This window comes from Engystomops pustulosus, chromosome 1 (assembly GCF_040894005.1).
Source record: "Engystomops pustulosus chromosome 1, aEngPut4.maternal, whole genome shotgun sequence".
In the NCBI taxonomy this organism is placed as follows: domain Eukaryota; kingdom Metazoa; phylum Chordata; class Amphibia; order Anura; family Leptodactylidae; genus Engystomops; species Engystomops pustulosus.
The window spans coordinates 163,786,099-163,806,752 of record NC_092411.1 but is presented as its reverse complement, the minus strand read 5'-3'; the positions used below and the strand labels follow the sequence as shown (position 1 = coordinate 163,806,752).

The 20,654-nt window shown below is 44.1% G+C and overlaps 1 protein-coding gene across 1 annotated transcript in view; it reads left to right on the top strand.

Annotated features, from left to right (window-relative positions):
* LOC140121604 (phospholipid-transporting ATPase IK-like) overlaps positions 1–20,654 on the top strand; it is a 671,195-nt gene that overhangs the window by 604,891 nt on the left and 45,650 nt on the right. Inside the window, exon 25 of the mRNA XM_072141425.1 lies at positions 20,039–20,278. Within this exon, the coding sequence (XP_071997526.1) occupies positions 20,039–20,278 (240 nt within the window). The remainder of the gene's footprint in view (positions 1–20,038; positions 20,279–20,654) is intronic.

Here is a 20,654-nt window from a genome sequence, read left to right as displayed (position 1 = left end):
GAGCTGGCTGGCAAGAGATGCTCATCTGTCAGGCGCTGGGCCTAAAGAGAACTTGTCATTTTCTGTCCAGGAGTTTTTGTTACACTCTGGTCAGGTGGTCTCACACTCCAATCACACTCCAGCTACAAAGGTGGAACATCATTGGATAATAACATTAAACCGTTTTAACCCTTGCCTGTCCAGGCAGAAACTACCACTGCTAATTACCTCTAGATGTACCGAATGATACAGGGGGCTTATTCGCAAACACTCTTCTGCCATGCCCATTGGCAGGGGTGTTGCATTTGCATCTCTGGAAAGAGGTACAGGGGACCTCCGCTTGATCCTCTCCTTAGATGCCTTTGGGAAATATTAGGTAAATTTGGCTTTGGACAGTATTTCACAAATTGGATTAAATGCTTGTACAATGCTCTAGAGCAAAGGTGGTTGTGAATTGTGTTGGTTCTGGAGGTTTTAGGCTTACTAGGGGGACAAGACAAGGTTGTCCCTTGTCCCCTCTCCTCTTTGCAATATTGATTGAACCTTTAGCTATTATGATTAGATCTAGTGAGGGCATAAGAAGAGGAGGGAGAGGTGGAAGTATAGACAAAATATGTATGTATGCAGATTACATTGTACTCTGTCTTGCAGACTCCCCTACCTATGTTACATTCATAATGGATTTAATTGGTGAATTTGGTTACTTCTTGGGGCTAGAAATTAATTGGAAAAAATTGTGTTCCTGCATTCACCCCAATTGCTGGTGTGAGCGCCCTAGGGGGCACTTGCACATTTAAAATTGTCAACCACCGCTGATTGGTGCTGGCCACTGGTTTTCATAAAGGCCGGCTGCCCTCAGCATTCTCCACCGGATCTTTGAGTTTCATGCCATTGAGATAGCTTTCTGTATTTTCACCTCTAGTTGTGACCCCGGACCTGTCCTTGACTTTGTTCCTTTGCTGCCAGCCCTGACCTCCTGCTCCGTCCCCGAACCTGCATGATTGCCACCTGCCTCGACCATCTGCCTGTCCCTGATCATGAGATTGCCTGCTAATTCTGTACCTCGACCTTGGCTGCCACCGCAGACAAGTCACACCTGTAGAACGACCTGGTGATAGCAAGACCAACCTGCTTTGCGGCAGGCTCTGGTGAAAACCAGGTGCCACTTAGATTGTGGTCCCAGCTGTCGGCTTGTGTAATCGTTCGCTGTGGTCCAGGGGGTTCACTACCCCAGAAGCCTGGCAATGCTAAGGTGGTGAAAGATTTTGAATTCTTTAAACAGAATTTTTAACCAAGGGGTGGAGAATTGATACACACCAATTTATTGAGTTCATTAAAATTACAATAAATAAAAAGGGCATACTCTCATATAAATATAAAAATATTTGGATAAAGGTTGCTCTGAGGGAATTAAGTCACAGATTGAGTGGGAAAAATGGATAGGTCCAATATCGAGGGTGGAATTCTGGGAAATTTATAGAAATGTTAAGAAAGGATCGATGAATGAAAACCATAGATATATCCAAATTTCTCTATATGGTTTATTATTCTTCCTTCAAGCTTTGTAAAATGAAAATTAGGGATTCTTCAAAATGTTATAAATGCGTAAATGAGAATGCTGATTTTGTACATATTATCGGGGTCTGCCAAGAATTAATACATTTTGGGGAGAAATATTTAATCAAATCAGTGAGGTTTTGGGAATAACCCTGATCCCCACATTAGATTTAGCAATTATTGGGAGGTTTAAGACCAAAAATATACGAGCAATAAGTTCTGATATTAAGATTAATAACAATATCCAAGGTTCTTATTATGAGGGAATGGTAAAGATATATGGTGGCAAATGCTAAAGGATTGTATAACTTGGCACTGAAAATAAAACAATATGAAAAAATACAAGCAGAAAGTCAGAATATTCTTAGTTGCCCGTGGCAACCTATTACAGCTCAGCTTTCATTTTACCAGTGCTCATGAATATTTTAAAGAGGAGCTGTGATAGTTGCCATGTGCAACTAAGAATATTCTGACTTTCAGACAGCTTGATAAATCTGCCCCATATTGTGAAGTGGACCAAAATATGGGGAAAATGGACATATAAAGATAGATAGACTTTTTTATTTTTACAAGTAAAGAGCTCTGTGAGGGCTTGTTTTCTGTGTAATGAACTGCATTTCATAGTGACGTTATTTAATATTCCATGCCATGCGCTGAGAAGCAGAAAAAAAATTCCAAATGCAGTGAAAATGGTAAAAAAAGGCATTTGCGTCATTTTCTTGTGGCCTTGGATTTTACGGCTTTCACTATACGCCCCAAATGACATGTCTACTTTATTCTGTGGGTTGGTGCACTTACGGGGATACCAAATTTGTATAGCTTTTATGTTTTCATATTAAAACCTGTACAAAAAAATCTTTGGGGGGTTTTGCCATCATCTGGCACTAATAACTTTGGGTGGAGTAATTTTTTGTGAATTTGGATGAAGTTTTCAATGCTACCATTTTTCAGACTGTTTGACCTTTTTATCATTTTTTATAGAATTTTTATATTTTTCAAAATGGCAAAAAGTGCACTATTTTCCGTTACGGGGTTGAATTCAGTGAAAAACCGTTATATTTTTATAGATCGGGCATTTTCAGATGCAGCGATGTCACGGGTGCTCCCGCGATCCCTGTCTTGGATCGTTGGCGCACCCGTGTGCCTGCATGTCCCCCCGGTTCCCGGTAGAACTCACTTCCCCTAGTTCCAGCAGCGGCCTCTCTGGCCCCCGCGGCTCGCCTCACGCATCCCCGTTTCCTAGGGTGTACGTGTGCCGGCTTACAAAAATTTAAAGGGCAAGCGCGCCGATAATTGGTGCTGGCCTGCCATAAGTTCCTGCCCCTTTCTGTGACCCTTGCCGGATCTTTGTGCCTCACAGCCTGAGAGAAAGCTTCCTAGAGAGTATTTCTGCGTTTCTGTGTATTCCTGCATTCCTGTGTGTTCCTGCTCCTGAGTCCTGTGTTGCCATGTTACTAGAGTTCCTCTGCGTTGCTGTTTTCATTCCCATCTGCCTGGACCTCCCGTTGCTGACCCTGGATTGGACTTGACCCTGCATCTCTGCCACCTGCCTTGACCCTGTGCCTGGACCCGACCAAGAGACTGTCTTCCATTAAGGTACCTCGACCTCAGCTGCTGTGCACCTGTGGAACGACCTGGTGGTACTCTGTCGCAGCAAGTCCAACCCACTTAGCGGCGGGCTCTGGTGAAGACCAGGTGCCACTTAGACTCTAGTCCCAAGTGTCGGGTAGTACCATCTCCTGCGGTGGTCCAGTGGATTCACACATCCAAAATCCTGAGAACAGTTTTTACTGTTTATTTATATTTATATCAGTTCTAGGGAAAGGGAGGTGATTTGAATTTTTAGGGTTTTTTTAATAATTTTTTTTTTACTTTTTTTAATTTTTACTTTTACTATTTTCAGACCCCCTAGGGTACTTTAACCCAAGGTTGTCTGATTGATCCTACCATATACTGCCATAATACACTATGGAAGTATATGGGGATTTTCCTCCTCATTCATTACAATGTGCAAATCGCACATTGTAATGAAATGGTTAAAACTAGAGATGAGCGAGCATACTCGTCCGAGCTTGATGGTCGTTCAAGTATTAGCGTACTCGAAATGGCTCGTTGCTCGGACGAGTATTTCGCTTGCTCAAGAACAAGCTTTCACTTAAGGAAAAACAGTGAATTGAACACAGTGAGCTCAGTAAACACAGGATCATTAAGGATCATGTAAGTGAAGAACACAGTGAACAACACAGTGAACACAGTTAAGAACACATTGCAGATGTTTCTGTGTCTTCTGATAAGTTAGCAGATGTACGGAAACATCTGCAATGCATTCTTTAGTGAAGAATACATTGCAGATGTTTCCATACATCTGCTAACTTATCAGAAGACATTATTGCAGAATGGTGTTCTTCACAATAGTATGTCAAGAACAATATGCGTGAAGAACACATTGCAGATTTTTAACACGGGTCATTCTCCTTTTTGAAGTTCCAGGAATATTCCATTGAATAAAAAAAATGAAGAAACAGGACTGACTTCCTTATTTCTCAATAAAATTACACATTTTATTGGTCCCCTTGGTCCCTTCGAAAAATGCTCGAGTCTCCCATTGACTTCAATGGGGTTCGTTATTCGAAACGAGCACCCGAGCATTTTAGTGCTGAAGCAAGAGTCACATCTATAGGTATACATATAAAGACTTCTATATTATAATTACTATTATAAAGTTATATACATACAGTCAGCACATAACCTGGTTTCTTGGGACAAGTGCTTCTCCAGGAGGGTCAGGAAGCAAAGAGGAAAATTTCTGGTTTCATAAGGTCTTTAAAACAATAGACATCTGCTTATCCCACAAAAATGACTCCATACATAGCTTTGTACCCTAAATTATGAAAAAGATATTAGCATCATAATATGTATTTTTTGTATAGAGGATTTATTGAAACATAAGATGTATTGAAACACAATAAAACATGTATAAACTTGGTATTTCTGTAATTGTACCGACCTAAAGGAGATTGAAGCGCACAGAGAAAGCCTTAATGGACATCTACCACCACATTGGTAGGCTGTCACCAAGTGCATGCTTGTTACCTTAGAGGTGATGGGGGAGTCCTCCTGCCATGTTCCGGAACTACCAATACTCCAAAATAAAGACTGTATAACTTCATGCAAATGAGCCAAAGGTGCTCACCTCTCCGCTAGGCGTGCGTCTCCTGGCTCTGTTGGAACATAATTTATTCCCTGCATGGCGAGCATACCGTGTGTGAATGTACTCTTAAAGTGCTGGCATAGGCTATAGCACGGAAATGATGTAAGGTGGAAAAAGTGATATACAGTATGATGAACAGCAGTGCTATGATGCATTAGATGGGAGTCCTTGCATTATACACTTATATTGTTAGGTGCATTTTCAATTACATCAACCAGTCATTAAATTCTCAGTAGAGGTAAATGTGGTATACAGAATATGTAATAATGAAGGCCATAGTACTGCAGACAGCCATTCCGTCTATAACAAAAACTACAATGACATAAGACAAACCGACATTCTGATATCCACACCAATATTCGTCATCTCCTTTGTTGTATAGGCAGGTTCTGCAAATTTCTGCAGACATATCCTGTTGGTATAGAGCGATCGGTAATTAGAGATGGCACTGTTATCAAGCAAGATCCATCTTTTTAGGGGGGCAGGTCCCGATCCCTCCAGGAAATCATTATCACTTTACGGGCATAATACAGTATAAGGTAAATCGAAAAAAGATTTTATCGCAGTGGCCATTAACGACTTCATTCATAATACCCAAGAGACTTACTGTGGGGGACATTAGTCGAGGGAACTCAAAATGTCTATTTAGGAATTCCAGGACTTCTGACCAAAAGATGTTAATCTTACGGAAAGACCAAACACAGTGTAAGAAGGCTCCAGCTTCAGCCTGACAGCGGAAACACAAATCGTTGGGCATTACTCCCATGCAAAATAGTTTCACGGGGGTGAAGTAAACACGGTGTAAGAATTTAGATTTGGTTAGGAAGTCCCTTGCACTCACCACAGATGTAAAATAGGACAATTTAACCTCCCGCCAGTCATCATCTGATAGGTCAGGGATGTCGTTCCTCCAACATTCCAGAGCTTTGTCAAAGGGTCTGGTCCTTTGTGAGTGGTTTAGAAAGGTTCGGGTGCACATCAGAGTCCTCAGCTTTGAAAACTCAACTGTCAGGCTGAAAGAACCAAATTGGGCCTTGAAAGCATGGTGTAGTTGTGTGTAATGAAAGGTGACTTATGGGCACGTTATGTCTGTCCCATAGCTCAACAAAGCTATGGAGTTCAGCATTCAAAGATAAATGTTGGCCAAGAAATTTCATTCTTGCCGCACCCCACATTGTCCAACCCAGGAGGGAGAGTAGGTGAGAGAGCCATGGATTGAGTCATAGCAGGATCCTAGATGAGAAGGGGAGAGAGCTTCTATCCCTACGCCAGCACACAGCTGCTTTAAGCATAGAAAGTAGAACTTTGGATGGGGATTTATAACGATAAAGCTGTTCACCACAGCGGACCACTAGAAGAAACACGCACTCCAATCGTGTAGAATGTCTTCATAAAATGTTTTAATAAAATTAAATACTACTCAGTAAAAATGCGCATATCTATAGAAAGGACACCAGCCTCACACGACCGCCTGACCCTGGGTTTCGCCGACACGGCTTCTTCCAGGGTGTTGATTTAGCTCCGAGAGGGTTAAAGTTAAGAGTTCAGCACTACACCCAAAGAGTCATCTTAAAAATATTCATACGTCCGCATAGAGAAAAGGGCAGCATTGACCAGGCCTTCATGCGAGTCTCTGTAGCAGATTTTAATGGTTCAATGTTTAACTCTATATACCTGAGTCTTGTGTGATACCTGAACCCCGAAGTATTTAAAGCATGACACTACTTGGACCGGGACTGGGGGAAGGGGGGCACCTAATCCTTTATCTGAACTTGGAGACCCGTAAAACTCCCATAATTATTGATTAGGGATAGTAGGGATACCAGGGAAGGTCCCGCATCTTCAAGATACATCAGAGTGTTATCTGCTTACATTGACACTTTTCCAACGATAGCACCCCTTTAAATGCCTTTAATTTTGTTAGTGACAAATTTCCACTGCAAGGGGGTTAATGGCAAGTGCAAATAGGAGTGAGGATAGTGGGAAGCCTTGGCCGTAGGAACGGAGAGGAAATGTTAAGGTTAGTTCTAATCCTCTAGGGCAGTGATGGTAACCCTTTTTGAGACCGATTGCCCAAATTACAACAAAAACCCAAGTATTTAAAGCAAAGTGCCAACACAGCAATTTAAGCAGTAACTCGCTGTTCTACCACAAATTCAAAAGAAGGACCTCCATCAATAAACTGCCCTTGCCCTCACCCTTTCACTCTTTCTAAAGTCCGAAGAAGCTGAGTATGTGTTGCTATGAAGAGTGGCATCTACATTGCTTGTGCCTGCAGGTGAATTCTTCTAGTCATGTCATGTGAACTCTGTGCTGGGGCAATGTGGCCTGGGTGCCCACAAAGAGTGCCCTGAGTCCCACCTCTGTCTGAAATGGATATGTGTGTCACTAAGAGCCAAAAATAAAGTTCACAAGTCTCCCTGCAAATTCGTCACAATATGGTAGTGGCTGCGCTACTAGTGCCAGCAAGCCCAGCCACAAGCAAATAAAGGCCTTACAATTGTCTAGAGACAATATAAACCCAAAGTCTATCGAGCCCTCCACTTCTGCAATGTTTAAGTGCAGTCTTTAAATATTGATGTCAGTCCCTCTTTCTTCCCGACATAAAGCCTGTTTGGTCCAGATGGACCAGAGAAAGGATTACTTTGTTAAGTCTCATAGCTAGTATTTTAATGTCTGAGTTAAGGAGAGAGATTGGGTGATATGAGTCCGCGAGTAGGGGATTCTTGTCTGGCTTAGGAAAGACTACTATAATGTCCTCTTGCATGGATTCGGGAACCACGTCCAACGCTGCAGAGTACACGTTAAGAAGGAGGGGATTCAGGGCCTCACAATTGTCTTTGTACCATTCTCCCCCCAACCCACTTAGACCCGGTGTCTTACCAGCTCAGATGAATGCGCTGTTGTGAGACGCCAAAGTGGAAGTTTATCTAGGAAGCGAGTCACCTTGATGGGAGAGGCAGATGTCTTGGAGCCAGAAAGGGAGGAATAGTATTCAAGAAAACCACATTGATATATTGGGGTTCAGAGATCAGGGCTCCTTGGCCTTCTAGAATGGAAAGGACGGAGGCTCAAAGCAGGGCAGTGGATGGACCTCCTGCACATTTAGTGTCTGCCTATTTTCCTCTACTCCAGATATATGTTGTTTGCTACATCATATGTCAGTAAGGTCGAGAGACAGAGGCCATTCATTTAGACGGGCAGAGGCTGTATCTAGGCCACTTGTTCGGTCCATGGAAGGATCAGTGATTGCTTTAAAATCACCAATATGCACAGCAAAAGAAACGGGCACCAAGAGGGAAATAAATAGCATTTTGCAAATTCCTTGCATTTCAGCCCTGGCCAGCAAGGGCTACTAGCCTGATGGACAGTTTTCCCCGTGTGCTGCTGGAGGTGTGTCCAGGAACTGCCTTATATACCTGCCTACTCCCATAAGAGCTTGCTAGTTATTCAGTCTAATTTCTGTATCTACTGCTATTTTGCTGTGTTCACTAGCTTCTCTTGTATTCTCTAGTTTCTGGTTTCTGATCCCTTGCCTGTGTCTTGACTTCTCTATTTGGATTGTGATTTTGTTATTGTTATTCCTCAGATTGTATACCTCGCATTATTGTGTTTGTTTGTCTGTATTGTTATGTGTTCACACCTCACCCAGGGAGGGAACGTCGCCCAGTTATTGGCCTCTATTTAGAGGGGACCCAATAAGTAGGTAATGACATATTGGGGGTCTCAGTGCCAGGGCTCAATGTCCTGTGTTCTGCCATTACAGATACAGAGAAATCGGGGTACCCTGTTCTTGGCATACAGGCTTGCCCCTTTGGCGCGGACCACCCTGAGGATAGAGTCTCTGTCCCGGAAGTGTAGCAGATGGGCCAAGAAGGGTCTGGGGTTACCCCCTGGAGGGCCAGGGTGGGAAGGAACCCGGTGAGCCCATTCTACAGTGAAGAAGGAGGAAAAAGTTTCTGTCGGTAACAGATTTTTGAGGCATATTTCAAAAAAGGATACGGGGTCCGGCCCCTCTACTTTTAGTTAGTCGGTTCTCAAGGTCATCTGCTCTGTCAATCAAGTCTGACATCTCGCGCTGAAGATAACTTATCTGTTCTAGCCTCGGCCTTTGGATGTCTTCGATCTCAGACACTCTGGACTCATTTTCAGTAATTCTCTTTGGCTTTGTGTACATCATGTCTCAATATAACAAAGTCCTGCCGCAACTCATCCACATTGGTGATCATTTTGGATTGACACAACTTCTCCAAACATTGTAGCAGGGTCAGAGAGGTCAGGTATAGCTTCTGAGGATTCCAGCTGTGGTGGGCTCTGTGAGCCCTCAAACAATGAGGGAGAAGAACCTGGAGACCCTTGCGGAGAGCATGGTAGCGTACAAGAAATCTTCCCCAATTTTTTGGCAGCATTCATTTGTATTTGCCCCAGGCCCGCTTGAGAGGTGGAGCACGCCTATGTGTCCAGAGGCTCCAGTGAATGAAATGGAGGGTTTCTGGAATAGGCTCGTCATCTGAAGGTGGTGCCAAAGCACTAAACACCATTTTGGAGACTTTCGCCATCTTCCTCCTGTTACCCATGATGATGACTGGGCAGCTGGACTGGGCAAGCAGTGGTCAGTGGGTATTTGCAGTAACAAGCACTTGGAATGCACCAGACTGATATATAGTATTGGCAATGGTATACAGACTCTGAAGGGGTTAATATAGGACAAAGCACCACAGAGAGATCACTGGGTCTGTTGTTACGGTGAGTAGAGCTTGGAGTGCAGAGATAAAGGGAGGTATATACACTCACCGGCCACTTTATTAGGTACACCTGTCCAACTGCTCGTTAACACTTAATTTCTAATCAGCCAATCACATGGCGGCAACTAAGTGCATTTAGGCATGTAGACATGGTCAAGACAATCTCCTGCAGTTCAAACCGAGCATCAGTATGGGGAAGAAAGGTAATTTGAGTGGCTTTAAACGTGGCATGGTTGTTGGTGCCAGAAGGGCTGGTCTGAGTATTTCAGAAACTGCTGATCTACTGGGATTTTCATGCACAACCATCTCTAGGGTTTACAGAGAATGGCCCGAAAAAGAAAAAACATCCAGTGAGCGGCAGTTCTGTGGGCGGAAATGCCTTGTTGATGCCAGAGGTCAGAGGAGAATGGGCAGACTGGTTCGAGCTGATAGAAAGGCAACAGTGACTCAAATCACCACCCGTTACAACCAAGGTAGGCAGAAGAGCATCTCTGAACGCACAGTATGTCCAACTTTGAGGCAGATGGGCTACAGCAGCAGAAGACCACACTGGGTGCCACTCCTTTTGTCAGGTTCGCTAGGGAAAATGCTGGGACTTCTGGTTCTTCTGGTGGTGCCAGCAGCGTTCTCCGAACCCCGGCGCGTATCCGCGCAAACTCCACCTCTCGTCCCGGGCAGCGGCTGCTAAGATCTCGTGCTGTCTAGGAGTTGTGTTCGGAACTGCTGGGACTTGTGCTACCTCTGCTTGGTGCCTGGTTGTTCTGCACCATGAGGGGTTAATTCCCAGCTCCTATCAGGTTCTGGAGGTGGAGTTCTGGCTGCATAAATTGCAGCTTCACTAGTCACCTGTGCCAGTGTTTGAAATCCCTTCTCCACTCGCTCTCAGCATTAGGTTTGACTTGCTCTGTATCTGTATCTGTATCGTTGTGACCTCGGCTCGTTTTTTGACATTGACTCTTTGCCTACTGATTTTGCTATTGACGTACCCTCTCGTTGTGAATCCGGCTAGTTTACTATTCTTTTGTGTTTTATGTTTGTCAGTCTGTTTGTGTTTCCCTTCCCACACTTATCAGTGTATTTCGAGTCTTCAAGTAGTCGCCCCACGGTTTAGCGTGGGGGGGCTATAGGAAGGGACAGAGGTTGGAGCAAGCTCAGGGCACACTATTCCCTGTATTTTGTGTTACCCAATCTTAACAGAAACACTGGCCACACATAGGTCTGCATCCTGTATCCGACCTGCTACATTCTCTCCTCCCATGGAGCCTTTGTCAGCTGTGGTCGCTCAGGTCCAGACCCTAACTCAGCTTGTTCAGGATCTAGCTTCCCGTCTCCAAATTCAGGAATCTATGCAGGTTCCACGGCAGACACCACCGCAGGATCCACTGCCACCCATGCCTGAACCTAAGGTTCCTCTCCCTAGTTTTTTGGTGACCGTAAGAAATATTTTTCATTTCGGGAAGGCTGTAAACTTTATTTTTCTTTACGTCCTTGTTCATCGGGCACAGAGACTCAAAGGGTGGGCGTGGTAATTTCCCTGTTGCGTGGGGATCCGCAAAATTGGGCCTTTTCTCTCCCACCTGACTCTCCATCCCGTTCTTCTCTTGACGCTTTTTTTCTGCTTTAGGCCAGATTCATGACGAACCTGACCGCCGAGCACTGGCAGTTTCCCACCTTAGATCTCTGTGTCAGGGAAGACGGACAGCAGAAGATTATTGTGCCCAGTTCAGACAGTATGTGACTGACTCGCAATGGAATGACTGCACCCTAAAAGACCAATTTATGTCCGAACTGTCAGACCGAGTACAGGACTTAGTCTTAGCTTATGCCGAGCCTCAGACATTAGATGATGCTATGACTCTGGTCATCCGAGTTGATCGTCGCCTAACATCCAGGCGATCACCTCGGGTGTCCTCTGACTGTCAGCCAGCGGCCAGTCTGTCTCCAGGTAGTCCAGAATTGGAATCCATGGAGCTGGATAGCATCTCTCCTGCACAGCGGAAGCAACATCGACTGAGACGTCATCTTTGTTTCTACTGTGGAAGTCCTGATCATCAGATCAACACCTGTTCCAAGAGACAGCAGCAGGAAAACTTCCCCCCGACTACTGCTTAGGAGCTCAGGTACTCCCAATTGTGTCTAGAATGTATTTACCTTGTACGGTTAAGTTTCAGTCTGTTTCCTGCACTGGTCGCGCCTTTTTGGATTCAGGTGCTGCATCTAATTTTATTGATTATAATTTTGTCTCTCAGTTTTGCATGTCATTGATTCCATTGTCCACTCCTATCCAGATGTCAGGTGCAGATTTGACCCCTCTACAGGCAGGGTTGATTAAATTCCGAACCCCGCAGATAAAGCTTATGGTAGGAGCTATGCATGAAGAATGGTGTTCTTTCCTAGTTATGGAAAACTTGCCTGAAAACGTCATTCTTGGTCTACCCTGGCTCCGGATCCATAATTCGGTAATTAATTGGGAAACTCTGGAGCTGGTTCACTGGGGTCCTCACTGTAAGGATCACCTGACCAGAGTTTCATTATGTACAGCGGTGGCGGAAGATCAGAGTCTTCCAGGTTTTCTCTCTGACTACTTAGATGTGTTTTCAGAACCCTTGTCCCAAGTCCTTCCTCCTCACAGGGAGTTTGATTGTAAAATTGACCTTCTTCCTGATGCTAAATTACCAAAGGGTCGTATATATAACCTGTCAGTACCAGAACGGGAGGCACTGAAGAGTTATATTGATGAGAGTTTGACAATCGGACATATCGGTCCCTCTGAGCGCTTGAACTCACATCAGGCTGCCAGTGGTTGTGCTGGCAGCTGTCTCCTCCCACCTCTCCTCTCAAATTTTAGCAGGACAAAGATCTGCACCTAAAGACCTTCCGGAAGGCAAATTATTTGTTCCTCTTTTTTGTCGTTTGAGAGTGTTGGAGGAGACGCATTGCTCGGTATTGGCAGGTCATCCGGGAATGCGGAGTACCTTGGATCTCTTAAAGAGAAGTTACTGGTGGCCTCACATGACTAATGATGTGCATGCATTTGTCCAAGCCTGTCAGGTCTGTGTGCGAGGAAAGACTCCCAGGAGACGTCCTGAGGGGCCTCTTCTTCCGCTTCCAGTTCCCACCAGGCCGTGGTCTAAAGTGTCTATGGATTTTGTCACTGATCTGCCAGCATCTCAAGGCGGTACAGTGATTTGGGTGGTAGTGGACCGTTTCTCTAAAATGGGACACTTTGTTCCATTAAAAAAGTTACCTTCAGCTGAAGAATTAGCTGAATTGCTTATACAGAATATTGTACGCCTCCATGGTATACCAGATGATATTGTGTCAGATAGGGGCGTACAATTTGTTTCCAAATTTTGGCGAGCATTTTGTTCTAGACTGGAAGTTAATTTGTCGTTCTCGTCTGCGTTTCACCCTGAGTCTAATGGTCAGTCCGAGAGAATGAATCAGGAGATGATTCAATATCTGCGACTCTTTGTCTCGGACAGTCAGGACCAGTGGGTGAAATTCCTTCCGTTGGCAGAATTTGCTATTAATAACCACTGTAGTTCATCCACACAGGTATCTCCGTTTTTCTGCAATTATGGTTTTCATCCTCGTTTCTCCTTTTCATCTGTGCCTGTCTCTAATATTCCTTGAGCGAAAGCTATTACATCCAAGTTGCGCTCGCTCTGGTCACAAGTTCGGGAGAATATTCAGAGGGCACAAAATTCTATGGTCCAACAGACTAAAAGAAGGCGCACTAACTGCGGTACGTTTGTGGTGGGGGATAAAGTGTGGTTATCCGCGAAAAACCTTAAATTGAAGGTCCCCTCTTTGAAGTTTGTGCCCAGGTTTGTAGGTCCGTTTGTTGTTACTCATATTGTTAAGCCGGTTTCCTTCAAGATTACACTTCCAGCAGGGTGGCGGGTTCATAACACCTTCCATAAGAGTCTTCTGAAGCTGTATGTTGAGCCTGTTTTGCCTCTTCCTGACCCTCCTTCTCCATCTATTGTGGAAGGGAATCTGGAATTTGAGGTGGAAAAAGTTATGAATTCCAGATGGGTAGGTAACTCCCTGCAGTACCTGGTCCATTGGAAAGGTTTTGGTCCTGAGGATAGGTCTTGGGTTCCGGCTAAAGATGTTCATGCTCCGCGGTTACTCAGATTATTCCATCAGGCCTACCCTCAGAAGCCATCTTTAAGATCTAGGGGTCTAAAGGCCCCCCGTCAGGGGGGGGGTACTGTCAGGTTCGCTAGGGAAAATGCTGGGACTTCTGGTTCTTCTGGTGGTGCCAGCAGCGTTCTCCGAACCCCGGCGCGTATCCGCGCAAACTCCACCTCTCGTCCCGGGCAGCGGCTGCTAAGATCTCGCGCTGTCTAGGAGTTGTGTTCGGAACTGCTGGGACTTGTGCTACCTCTGCTTGGTGCCTGGTTGTTCTGCACCATGAGGGGTTAATTCCCAGAAGCTGTCCAGCTCCTATCCGGTTCTGGAGGTGGAGTTCTGGCTGCATAAATTGCAGCTTCATTAGTCACCTGTGCCAGTGTTTGAAATCCCTTCTCCACTCGCTCTCAGCATTAGGTTTGACTTGCTCTGTATCTGTATCGTTGTGACCTCGGCTCGTTTTTTGACATTGACTCTTTGCCTACTGATTTTGCTATTGACGTACCCTCTCGTTGTGAATCCGGCTAGTTTACTATTCTTTTGTGTTTTATGTTTGTCAGTCTGTTTGTGTTTCCCTTCCCACACTTATCAGTGTATTTTGAGTCTTCAAGTAGTCGCCCCACGGTTTAGCGTGGGGGGGCTATAGGAAGGGACAGAGGTTGGGGCAAGCTCAGGGCACACTATCTCCCGTCTTTTGTGTTACCCAATCTTAACACCTTTCAGCTAAGAACAGGAAACTGAGGCTACAATTTGCACAAGCTCATCGAAATTGGACAGTAGAAGATTGGAAAAACGTTGCCTGGTCTGATGAGTCTCGATTTCTGCTGCAACATTCGGATGGTAGGGTCAGAATTTGGCATCAACAACATGAAAGCATGGATCCATCCTGCCTTGTATCAACGGTTTAGGCTGGTGGTGGTGGTGTCATGGTGTGGGGAATATTTTCTTGGCACTCTTTGGGCCCCTTGGTACCAATTGAGCATCGTTGCAACGCCACAGCCTACCTGAGTATTGTTGCTGACCATGTCCATCCCTTTATGACTACAATGTACCCAACATCTGATGGCTACTTTCAGCAGGATAATGCGCCATGTCATAAAGCTGGAATCATCTCAGACTTGTTTCTTGAACATGACAATGAGGTCACTGTACTCAAATGGCCTCCACAGTCACCAGATCTCAATCCAATAGAGCATATTTGGGATGTGGTGGAACGGGAGATTCGCATCATGGATGTGCAGCCAACAAATCTGCTGCAACTGTGTGATGCCATCATGTCAATATGGACCAAAATCTCTGAGGAATGCTTCCAGCACCTTGTTGAATCTATGCCACGAAGAATTGAGGCAGTTCTGAAGGCAAAAGGGGGTCCAACCCGTAACTAGCATGGTGTACCTAATAAAGTGGCCGGTGAGTGTATATGATATAGGGTCCTAACTCCTTCCCTTGGATGTGGTTGAATCCAAATAGCGGTTGCAGCAATAGCAAGGGAGGTCAGGCTGCAACTGTGAGATGGCCCCAGCTGGTGGGAACAAGTTAGATGCAAAGCTTTCGTCACACCCTCCGATCCAGTGTGCCGAGGTGGTGATGTTGGTGGGAGCACCCGACTCAGCAGTGTGGCCGTTGTGGAGGCAGGCAGAGGAGAGGCACCCAAATTCTAAGCCTCGTAGTATTCATAACACACAGTAAAATATGTTGAATCTTTAAAAACCATGCCAACATAAAGCAGACATTTGGGAAATGTGAGTTATGAATTAAATTCAGTGCTATGACTATGAATCTGCTTCAAATGTTGAGAATTTAGAACTTTGAAAATTTGAATTGTTTTACATTTTTTTTTTTTTTTTTTTTTAATGTTTGATGTTTAATGTCTGTTTTTTCAAAAGATATCAACCAAATTTTACAACCAATTTGAAGTACAAAGGGGCACATTTACTAAGGGTCTGTCGGACACATTTCAGTCGGTTTTCCGTTTTGCACTGAATTGCCCCGGGTTTTTGGCGCACACGATCGGGTTGTGGCACATTGGCGTCTGCTTCCATACGACACAAATTGGGGGGCATGGCCGACTGATTCGGATAACAAACCGCGGAATTTAGAAAATCAAATTGTGTCGCTAAATCAGCACTCACATACAACGGGAAGAAGAAGGTGAACTCTGGCGGACCTCAGCGGGGAAGCAACACATGCAGGGAATTGGACACACAATCTTAGTTAATCGCGGCAGCTCCAAATCCTCGTTGGATATTCTGGATCGGCGTCGTCAACTGGACAGGTAAGTAAATGTGCCCCAATGTTTCATGAGAAAACTATTTGAAAATCCCCTGGATATGTTAAAGCTATAACAGCTATAACCACTTGGGTTGACACAGGGAGATTTGAAACATGGGGCCGTGTCCTGGAGGCCAAAATAAGCCTTAAAGGTTTAAATTAGAAAAAAAAAAGACGTTTTAATTAATCATTTTTTATTTTGTGTTTCTGTTTTTTGCTACCCTGATTTCAAGAGCCATCATTTTTTTTATTTTTCCATTCACATGGCTGTATTACGGATTTTATGTATTTATTGTTGTAAACAGCAGTCTTAAAATCCCCCCTCTTGCAGTCTGCCACTCAGATCTACTAACAGGATCCAGCCTTTTAGTAAATCTGGGAGACCTCTCCAACAGTTCGGACTTATTTAGACCAGGCCTTACCCGGCGAAAATAATATTTCCTTCTAAAATAAACATATAAAATCATGATAATGTGCCCAAGCGGCTCTAGTTAGTGTCTCCAGAGCCACCTGGTGATGTCTTTTCACTGCTTGTTACCATGAGCAGAGCAGGTCTACCCTCCCCCTACACTTTCTGCTGCTAAAAGATTACACAGGGGCGTGGATTACAGGGCCGAGTGGCCACTCTGGAGAATGGGTGTGTGAGGTGACGTCACACTGTGAAAGGGAGGTGGCGAGGGCATGCATAATTAGCAGCTCTGAGCGCCGGACATCTTTTCCCCATTCTCTGTGCTGTTAATTTTAACTTTCTTTTCTCAAGATTTTTGTCAAGACTAGCAAAGTACATTGCCGGGAGGAAGAGAAGCTGAGGTAAGTATTTATAGGTTTTTTTGTGTTTTTCCATTGGTTGATGGAAAGCTTATTTTTTAAAAACCTTCGCTTTTTTAATGTCTTTTTCATTAATGCACTTCACATTCTTTTTATAAAGCACTGCAGAATATAATGGCGTTATAAAAAGATTATTATTTTTATTAGATTATTACTATTCTTGAACTTCTCCTGAGAATAACTGTACCTTGTATTTTCCATATACACTCACCGGCCACTTTATTAGGTACACCATGCCAGTAACGGGTTGGAACCCCTTTTGCCTTCAGAACTGCCTCAATTCCTCGTGGCATAGATTCAACAAGGTGCTGGAAGCATTCCTCAGAGATTTTGGTCCATATTGACATGATGGCATCACACAGTTGCCGCAGATTTGTCGGCTGCACATCCATGATGCGAATCTCACGTTCCACCACATCCCAAAGATGCTCTGTTGGATTGAGATCTGGTGACTGTGGAGGCCATTTGAGTTCAGTGAACTCATTGTCATGTTCAAGAAACCAGTCTGAGATGATTCCAGCTTTATGACATGGCGCATTATCCTGCTGAAAGTAGCCATCAGATGTTGGGTACATTGTGGTCATAAAGGGATGGACATGGTCAGCAACAATACTCAGGTAGGCTGTGGCGTTGCAACGATGCTCAATTGGTACCAAGGGGCCCAAAGAGTGCCAAGAAAATATTCCCCACACCATGACACCACCACCACCAGCCTGAACCGTTGATACAAGGCAGGATGGATCCATGCGTTCATGTTGTTGAAGCCAAATTCTGACGCTACCATCCGAATGTCGCAGCAGAAATCGAGACTCATCAGACCAGGCAACATTTTCCAATTTTCTACTGTCCAAATTCGATGAGCTTCTGCAAATTGTAGCCTCAGTTTCCTGTTCTTAGCTGAAAGGAGTGGCACCCGGTGTGGTCTTCTGCTGCTGTAGCCCATCTGCCTCAAAGTTCGACCTACTGTGCGTTCAGAGATGCTCTTCTGCCTACCTTGGTTGTAATGGGTGGCGATTTGAGTCACTGTTGCCTTTCTATCAGCTCGAACCAGTCTGCTCATTCTCCTCTGACCTCTGGCATCAACAAAGCATTTCCGCCCACAGAACTGCCGCTCACTGGATGTTTTTTTTTTTTTTTTTTCGGACCATTCTCTGAAAACCCTAGAGATGGTTGTGCGTGAAAATCCCAGTAGATCAGCAGTTTCTGAAATACTTCTGGCCCCAACAACCATGCCACGTTCAAAGGCACTCAAATCACCTTTCTTCCCCATACTGATGCTCGGTTTGAACTGCAGGAGATTTTCTTGACCATGTCTACATGCCTAAATGCACTGAGTTGCCGCCATGTGATTGGCTGATTAGAAATTAAGTGTTAATGAGCAGTTGGACAGGTGTACCTAATAAAGTGGCCGGTGAGTGTAATTGTATATACCGTATACACTTGAGTATAAGCCGACCCGAGTATAAGCCGGGGCCCCTAATTTTGCCGCAAAAAACTGGGAAAACCTATTGACTCAAGTATAAGGGTGGGAAATGAGGGTGGGAAATGCATTGGTCATAGTCTCCCAGTATATAGACAGCCAACACCCTGTAGTATATAGCCAGCCCCCTGTAGTATATAGCTAGCCAGCCCCCAGTAGTATATAGCCAACCAGCCCCCAGTAGTATATAGCCAGCCAGCTCCCAGTAGTATATAGACAGCCAGCTCCCAGTAGTATACAGTCAGCCTCCAGTAACGTATAGACAGCCAGACAGCCCCCAGTAGTATATAGTTAGCCAGCCAGCCCCCTGTAGTATATAGACAGCCAGCCAGCCCCCTGTAGTAAATAGACAGCCAGCCAGCCCACTGTAGTATATAGAAAGCCATCCAGCCCCTTGTAGTATATAGACAGCCAGCCAGTCCTCTGTAGTATATGGACAGCCAGTAAGCCCCCTGTAGTATATAGACAGCCAGACAGCCCTCTGTAGTATATAGACAGCCAGACAGCCTCTGGTAGTATATAGACAGACAGACATCCCTCGGTAGTATACAGCCAGCCGGCATTTAAAAATAAACGTACATACTCACCTTCCGGCATCCCCAATGCTTGTCGCACTTCCCGATGCCCGAGCGGGTCCTCTTCTGTCTTCTATCCACTGTTACGCATACTATGACATCATATGACATACCACTGATTTGGGGCTGGGTTTTCTGGCCTGTTTGTAATCCGTATATATCATTTGGCACCTCCCTTAATATCTTACATTTGACAGAAAATATTCCACCCTGAACAGGAAAACGACAGTGGTCAGTATTCCTGGCTTGCTTCCCTTATGCTTCATTCTAGTATTACCTGTTCATTCCATGCAGCAAAAGTCTTTTTCTGCCTATATCTGGAGTTCTAAATTTTAATATTAACAAAAATGTACAAAATGATTTTACTTGGAGCAAACTTTGTGGATCTTCTTCCTTGCAGAACCTTTACGGTATTCTCAGGTTGGATGGTGAGAATTGGTGGACAGCCATTTTTCAGTCTCTCCAGAGATGCTTAATTGGGTTTAGGTCAGGGCTCTGGCTGGACCAGTAAAGAATGGCCACAGAGTTGTTCTGGAGCCACCACTTTGTTATGTTAGCTGTGTGCTTATGGTCATTGTCATTGGAAGGTACATGTGCCTTTATGTACATAGGAAGGTACATGTGCCTTTATGTACCTTGTGTGCTGCAGAAATTCTTTTCTAATCTTGGCCAGATCTATGTCTTGCCACAATTCTGTCTCTGAGCTCCTTGGGCAGTTCCTTAGACCTTATGATTTTGATGTGCTCTGTGGGGTCTAATATAGACTGGTGTGTGCATTTCCTAATTAAGTCAAACTCCAATGAAGGAGTAGAACCATCTCAAGGAGGATCAGAAGGAAATGGATAGCATGTCAGTTAAATATGAGTGACATAGCAAAGGGTCTAAATACTTATGATCGTGGTATATTTCAGTTTTTCTTGTTTATAAATTAGCAAAAATATCTACATTTCTATTTTTTCTGTCATAATGGGATGCAAAGTTTACATTAATGAGCAAAAAAAGAACTCTTTTGATCTTACCAATAGGCTGCAATGAAATAAAGTATAAATGGGTCTGAACACTTTCCGTATGTGTTCAAATTAGAACTACCCTCTGTGCTCCATTTTTTATCTCTTATATTTATACAATAGTACTGTAAGTACTGCTCATTTGGATATTGGAATTGTTACTGAAATGTTAGAATTATCAATTGCTTTTATAAGGAAATTGATTATTTTTATATATTTATTATTTTATTATATTATTTTTTTAGGATATTAGTGCTAAAATGAGCCTGAAACGTCCTGGATTATATAAAGTTGGACAGATGGGATCTCTCTTTACTTATAAGATATTTGCATGGTCTTTTCTAAAAGGAATAATAACATCCTTAGCATCATTCTTCGTAACCTTTGGGGCATGCCAAGACACTACAGGGCCTGGTACCACCTGTGACTATCAGTCATTTGCAGTTATAACAGCAACCTCCGTTATTCTGGCAGTCACTGTAGAGGTAAGATGATTGTGGAACCGAAAACACAAATGTCCTGTATTTCACCTTTAACATACATAGTCTACGTCTACAAATTTATTTTTTAGTTTCATTTTGTTTTGTAAGCACAGAATCTGCATCATACAACTTCAAAAACAATGTCATTCATTTTCATCTCTGCCCTATGTTTTAATAAAACATACATATTGCCATTTCATGGGAAGACAAATTAATACCTTGCTATATCGTTGATGTATTAAAACCGTTTTTAAAACCAAACTGCTTACTAACCAATTTACCGTGTAAGCACCCTCTGGACCCTTATGTCTGGTTCTATGCCCCTCTGGCCTTGGCCTCTATACTGGGACATTCATCTAGTGGTCCTGGAGACAGTATA